At 39.7% G+C, this 6,688-nt stretch overlaps 1 protein-coding gene across 1 annotated transcript; it reads left to right on the forward strand.

Moving 5' to 3' along the window:
- Positions 1-921: 921 nt before the first annotated feature.
- On the forward strand, positions 922-5,488 carry LOC122333586 (gremlin-2-like). The gene has a single exon (XM_043231280.1). The coding sequence runs from the start codon at positions 2,070-2,072 to the stop codon at positions 2,568-2,570; it is 501 nt and encodes a 166-aa protein (XP_043087215.1). The 5' UTR covers positions 922-2,069; the 3' UTR covers positions 2,571-5,488.
- Positions 5,489-6,688: the final 1,200 nt, after the last annotated feature.

Here is a 6,688-nt window from a genome sequence, read left to right on the forward strand (position 1 = left end):
CAGCTACAAATGATTTGTACTGCATTCATTTTTTAACATTTTTTAGCCCAAAAAGACTCAGATTTCTGTTTAATTAAAAATTCAATTCTGAAAAATCAAGTTAAACGTTTCTGAAGTCATTTCCTCCTCTGCCTCTCTTAATATCAATCACTTTAAGAATTACAATTTAGCCAGTTTGTAGATTATTAAAATCTACAATTCAATTAAATTAAAACAATTTTTATTTTGGTCGTCTGTGACTGTAAAAATGTACATAGAACTGTCCTGCTCGGATCTAATACATCATAACGTGACTGAACTGTGTGCATGTACGGAGAAAGATAGTGCTCTCAGAAGATAAAAGAAAGCGCTTCATTACTGTTTGGAGGCAACGCTTTTTTGAGAAAACCTCAAATGCGACGTTTTGAGCGACTTCTCCGATAAAGACCGGACGAATCAGTCATAGATCCCGAGCAAACACTAAAGATTTCTAATCAAGAACAGAAGGTAGAAAACGCCGGTTCGATCCCGACGCTCTCTGGAATGAGCTTTGATTCACGACAAAGAGCTGCTTTGTAAATATTTTGCTTATGGGAATGAATCAGTCGGATTGGTTTTTCCTTCCGGCGACGCCACATCTGTGCTAAAGATGTCCGGAGTGATTGACGGATCGCTCGGAAACTCTGCTGACGGCAGACAAAGTGACAAATTAAAGTTAATCTGTGACTTCCTGTCTTCACAGGAAACGGAGTGAAAGCTCAGGGCGAAACGCTTCAGTCAGACGGACCCTTCAGAACTCTTTAGACGGGACACGTCGGTCTGAAACGCTCCATCTGTGAGCCATCAGCAAACGTGTCAGAACACAACTCTCGCTTTTTTAGTCAAACTTAAAGACGGTTTCTGACCCCAAGAGTACACAGGAATACACACACACACACACACAAACGAGACGGAGAACACACAGATCATGTTTGTTTCTTGTGCTTTTTCACAGAGATTGATATTTAATGGGAAGGAATGTTGCAGTAATGAACTCATCCAAACCAGAGAAATAGAGTGTGTGTGTGTGTGTGTGTGAGAGGATAAAGCATGAGTGAAAGTGTGTGTGCACGTTTGTGAATAAATGCAAATGTGTGTGAAAATGCATGTTTGTGAACAAATGAGTTTAAGTGCTTGTCTGTGTGTGTGTGTGTGTGTGTGTAAGAACGAGGCTCTCTGAAGACGGTTACAGTCACACTCGTTCCCTTCCGCTGTTTTTCTTACAGAGGGCTCTGGCTGTACCTTTATACTATTTTAGGTTATATAAATATATTTAATATATGAACGTAGCATATTTTCTTAAATGCATACATGCATGTGTTTTTATTCATATGCACAAATATACACAGCACACAACCTTTGATCCAACATCTTTTTGCTTAAAAAAAAAATAATTGTGAGTAATGATTTGAATAAATGTATATATGTAAATATAGTGTGTGCACTAACTACTGTATTAAAAGTCTAACCCAAAACCACAAGCCTAGTCTAGTTAACCCTAAACCACACAGTTTGAATGTTTTAGTTCATGTCTGTCTTTTGGAGCTCAGTTTTTTTCCTGCATTAATCAACAAAAGTAGTTTATTCTCAGGAGTGTGTAATGATGAGGATTTTAATTTTGATGTTTTGAGTCGCCAGCAACAGGATGGCATGCATGCAAGATCAAAAACACTTTCATTTACTTTGAGCGAATAAGTTAAAAAAAGAAATGCATTTATTTTTTAACTTATTCACTCAGTGATTCCCAAACAATTCGTTCAGTTTCTCCAAACTCCGATGGTTGATTTCATTTAAAGCAGTGTTTGTGAGTTTTTAACGCTCCCTAAAGAGACACCTAGTGGTCAAGAATCAAGCTACATTTTCATTCAGACCAATGGGAAAAGAGCAAAGTGGGCGGGGAATAAGCTAATATTTCATCTAACAGACTGGGATTTGTTTCAAAATGACTCGTTTCAGTGATTCAGACTCGACTTTCTTTATATACCGTGCACTTTGCAGGATGTTTTCATTCGTTTAGAACGAAAGGTCATTGACTCTCTATCTGTTTCAGGATGAGCTGTAAGGTGGCGCTGTGGCTGCTTCTCGCCGGGCTGCTGTGTCTCGTCTCCGCCGGACGTAAAACCCGACCGCAGGGATCCATCCCGTCCCCCTACAAGACCAGCTCCAACACCTCTGACCGCCGCACGCGCAAACAGGAAGTGCTGGCCTCCAGCCAGGAAGCTCTGGTGGTGACTGAGCGCAAATACTTGAAGAGCGACTGGTGCAAGACGCAGCCGCTGCGGCAGACGGTCAGTCAGGAGGGCTGCAAGAGCCGGACCGTCATCAACCGCTTCTGCTACGGTCAGTGCAACTCCTTCTACATCCCGCGGCACGTCAGGAAAGAGCAGGAGTCCTTCCAGTCCTGTGCCTTCTGCAGACCGCAGCGCTTCACCAGCCTCACTGTGGAGCTCGACTGCCCCGACCTGCAGCCGGACGTCCGCTACCGCAAGATCCAGAGGGTCAAGCAGTGCCGCTGCATGTCCGTCAGCGTGTCCGAATCCGGAAAACGGTGAGATCCTGACCACGCTTCACTGGAAACACCTGCTGCTAATCTGTGCTGAGAGACTGCAAGGCTTCGGAACGCCATCTTAAGACTCTCCGGCTGGACACTGGTCACACTATCAGTCATCATTGGTCACAGTCGGTCAACATTTGCCTCTAACGGTTGTCATTAGCCACCGTTGGTCACCATCAGTCACTGCTGGTCCCCATCGAACCCTACTGGTCATCATTTGACACTGCTGGTCACTGCTTGTCTCCTTTGGACACTATCAGCTACCATTGGTCATCAATGGTAACTATCGGTCATTGGACATTATTGGTTACTGTTGGTCACTACTGGTCTCCAACAGTCACCATCAGTCACTGCTAGTCGCTATTGGTCACTATCAGTAGTCACTGAACACTATTAGTCACCCTAGGTCTTCATTGGTTACTAACAATTAGCACTGGTCTTTATTGGTCACAGTCGGTCACCAATAGTTTCCAACAGTCTATCAGTCACTGTTGGTCACTCCTGGTCTCCATCAGATACTATTGGTCACCATAGGTTACTACTGGTCACTTTTGATCACCATCAGTCATCGCTGGTTGCTATTGGTCATCATAGGACACTATCGTCGCTGCTGGTCTCCTGTGGACACTACTGGTCTCAGTCAGACACTAGTGGTCATCATCACTATCGGTCCCTACTAGAAACTATTGGTCACCACTGGTCTTCAACAGACTCCATCAGACACTATAAGTGACTCTTAATCATCATTGATCACTCTTAGTCATCAATGGACACTATTGGTCATTATCAGTCATCAGTGGTCACCAGGCTCATAATCGGTTACTAGAGAGTGTGTGGAAACTAACTGACATGAAAGAAATGACTCCACGCTGGACAGGAGCCGCTGCTGTGTGATGACCGATGCTAGTTAACACCAAACATGCATAACTAGACGGATTATAGAGATTCTATAGAAATATGGTACAGCAAAGTATATATATATGTAGAGAAATAACTGAAGTCTATATTAAAAGTATTGAGTTCTATCCTTGTCTTCTGTTTTTTAGGAGTTCAGTCTGGTTTAACTAAAGCTGAAATGGGAACCCTAGCCTTCATGCGTTTTAATCCACTTGATTTTTCTCCATTGGTTTAAGTGTTAATTTGCAGCAGAGTTTGATTTGCTCCATTTCAAAACCAAGCTCCGCAATCAAACTGGTGAAGTGAGTATTAAAGCCTGTCCACCAGGAAGAACTATGAGAAAGTTTCAATAAATGCTGCAACTATAAGAGAACAATGGAGCCAACAACACAACTACATAATACAGATTTCAAGGCTCAGAATTCTATTTTTCCTTGCAATTCAGGGTTTCTCTCTCACATTTCTGAAACTCTGATATAAACTTTGAAATACAAGTTATGAACTCTGTAGCATCCAAAACGTCTATTTAGAAAGAATACTTGGGAAAACATGCAATTGTGAGAAAAACTAAAATCTGAATTGTGATCAAGTTGAAATGAATACATGCAAACTCAGAATTCAGAGAATATGATTTTAATTCATATCTTGTAATTCTGACCTCACAGAACTGAGAGCAATATCACGCAAAATGGAGAAAAAAAAAAAAGAATAGTGAAATAAGCATAGAATTGCCGAACTGTCCCATAAAAAAAATAAAATTAAAAATAAAGGTAAATGTGACTTATTTTTTGTTTCATGGTTAAAAACAAAAACAATCTGAAGATATAAACTCTTCTTGCAATTCTGACTTTTTCCTCTGAGTTCCAGGTGTGTCTTGCAGCTGTGACTTTCTTGGATGCAAATGTTCTTTTTCTCAGAATTGAGAAAATTGTCAGCTAACATTTTCAATTTATTTATTTTTTATTCTGGTGGCAGAAACGAGCTTCCTTAATATAACGATTACTTTCAGAGTGACTTTGCAGAATGTAACTGAAGTGCACTTATAATAAACAATGTTATTGTGCGTTTGTGTTTCCATTATCTGTGGAAAAAAAAAAGTGCTTTCCGTCAGTTTGACACTGCTTCAAAGATCTTCCAGTAAACACTGGGATTAGAAGTGGAAAGAAGGCAGTAAATGACATCGTAAAACATCCACATAAAGAGCAAACCATGAAAGAGATATGAAAAAAAAGAAAAGTGATATTCTTATGCATTCCAGCTAGTTATTTGTAAGATATGTTCAGTAAATCAGAAAAAACACACCATGTTTTTGGTGTAAACGCAGTAAAACCTGTTCAACGGAGCAGAGACTCCAAATAAATGTCCCAAAATGCTCATTTAAGACACATAATACAACCCTGAAGATGCGGATCCATGGCGAATGTTCAAGTGAATCTCCAATCGTGTGAAATAAATTAAAATGTCTGAATTTATTAATCCCTTTATTTTACATAAATTACACTCTTCTCAAAACGTTCAGATACAAACAGTTATTGCACAGAGCGCAGACGTCCATCCACACCTCCGACACGCACATGCTAAAAACAAACCAATGCTACATAAAGATGTTAATATCATTTACATTAAATTAAAAAAACATCCTCTTAAATACATCGAGTGAGTGAATGCAGCCCAAACAGAAAACAATATTGCATAATTTCACAAAAACACTGAGTAGATTCCTGAACGTTCGCCGCCGATTCATACTGTACATACTGAAGTGTCTCTTTCAGGTCCTGTAGGACTGGAGTGTGCTTTGAACATGTTAAACCAGCTGAAGACTAGAGCACTAACCTGCACTAACTAGTGTTGGTTTAAAAGCATGTGACGGTGCCGATGTTTAAAATAAAGACTAGATACTGTCGCTTTCTCTCACCTTTTTTTAGTCCGTTAAAAATAAAACAATCTTGTTCTGATGATATTGCTTCAGTCTTCCAGTATGTTCTGTGATATGTTCATCCATCAGGACACAGGATATGACATCACATTCAGACGGCGGATACTTCCTGTGTGGTACGGCAGATGGAGGAGTAACACTGAAGATGCTGCGAGAGTGATTTACAGATGAATCCGTCCTCATCTGCCTCAGATCTTCATGCCCAACTTTGCTTTCTGAGAGGAAACATAGAGCCTCATTTAATGAAAGTATAATGTCATTCAGCTCTCATGACCTCAATCTGAACGACAACATCCTGAAAACACGGCATGAACTGTTTATTTCAGGGTTATGAGCAGCATCTAGAGCTCTGGAGAGACACCGAATAAAGGATAAAACAAACTATTTAATCTCATTGCTTTGCAATTACATGAATGATCAGCGGCAGAAACAGCTGTGACTGTGGTGGATTCTATAACACAATGAACAAAAAAAAACATGCAAACTATTCATTTTAGCTGTTTAAATAAACTAATTTAGTGGAAATTTAGTAAAACGTTTTACCAAATTTCAACCGACTTATGTTGCTCTAAACGACTTACGATTCCAGATGCGTGTTTGGGTTTGACGCTGTATGTGGCTTTTTCTTTGACCTGTCGGAAACACTCCTCTGCTGCTTTCAGCCTGAGAGAGAGAGACAGAGAGAGAGAGAAAAAGTTACTCAGTGTTACTCAATATCATACTTATAAATCATACCCTACAACACATCCCACATCATGCTCATCATCATATTAGAACATACTCAACATCTCATCATCATACTCCACACATCTACAGCATATTCAATATCATACTCTAAATCTCACTGCATCACGCTCTACATCTTACTCAATACATACTCAACATCTTACTCTACAACACACTCATCATACCCTGAAAAAAACACCTCATCACACTCAAAATCATAATCAATCAAAATACCCTACAACATACTCAACATCTTAACACCTCGCTCAAATATTCTACATAATACTCAACATCATACTCTGAAAACATACCCAGAATCATACTCTAGGTCATAAACTACATCATACTCAATCATACTCCACAGACCTACAGCATACTTTAAAATCATACCCTACAACATACTCTACAATACTCAATGTGTACTACATCATAACCTACTACATGTTCATCCTACAACATATTCAGTGACGCTCTGAATCATACTCATCATACTGCACACATCTACAGCATACATCATACTCTATATAATACTCTACAACATACTCTATATCATACAG

This window comes from Puntigrus tetrazona, unplaced genomic scaffold (assembly GCF_018831695.1).
Source record: "Puntigrus tetrazona isolate hp1 unplaced genomic scaffold, ASM1883169v1 S000000285, whole genome shotgun sequence".
NCBI classification, from domain to species: Eukaryota; Metazoa; Chordata; class Actinopteri; order Cypriniformes; family Cyprinidae; genus Puntigrus; species Puntigrus tetrazona.

What these genes read in the sequence shown, in the direction of transcription:
- LOC122333586 (XM_043231280.1), top strand. Translation starts at nt 2,070, where the DNA reads ATGAGCTGTAAGGTGGCGCTGTGGCTGCTTCTCGCCGGGCTGCTGTGT.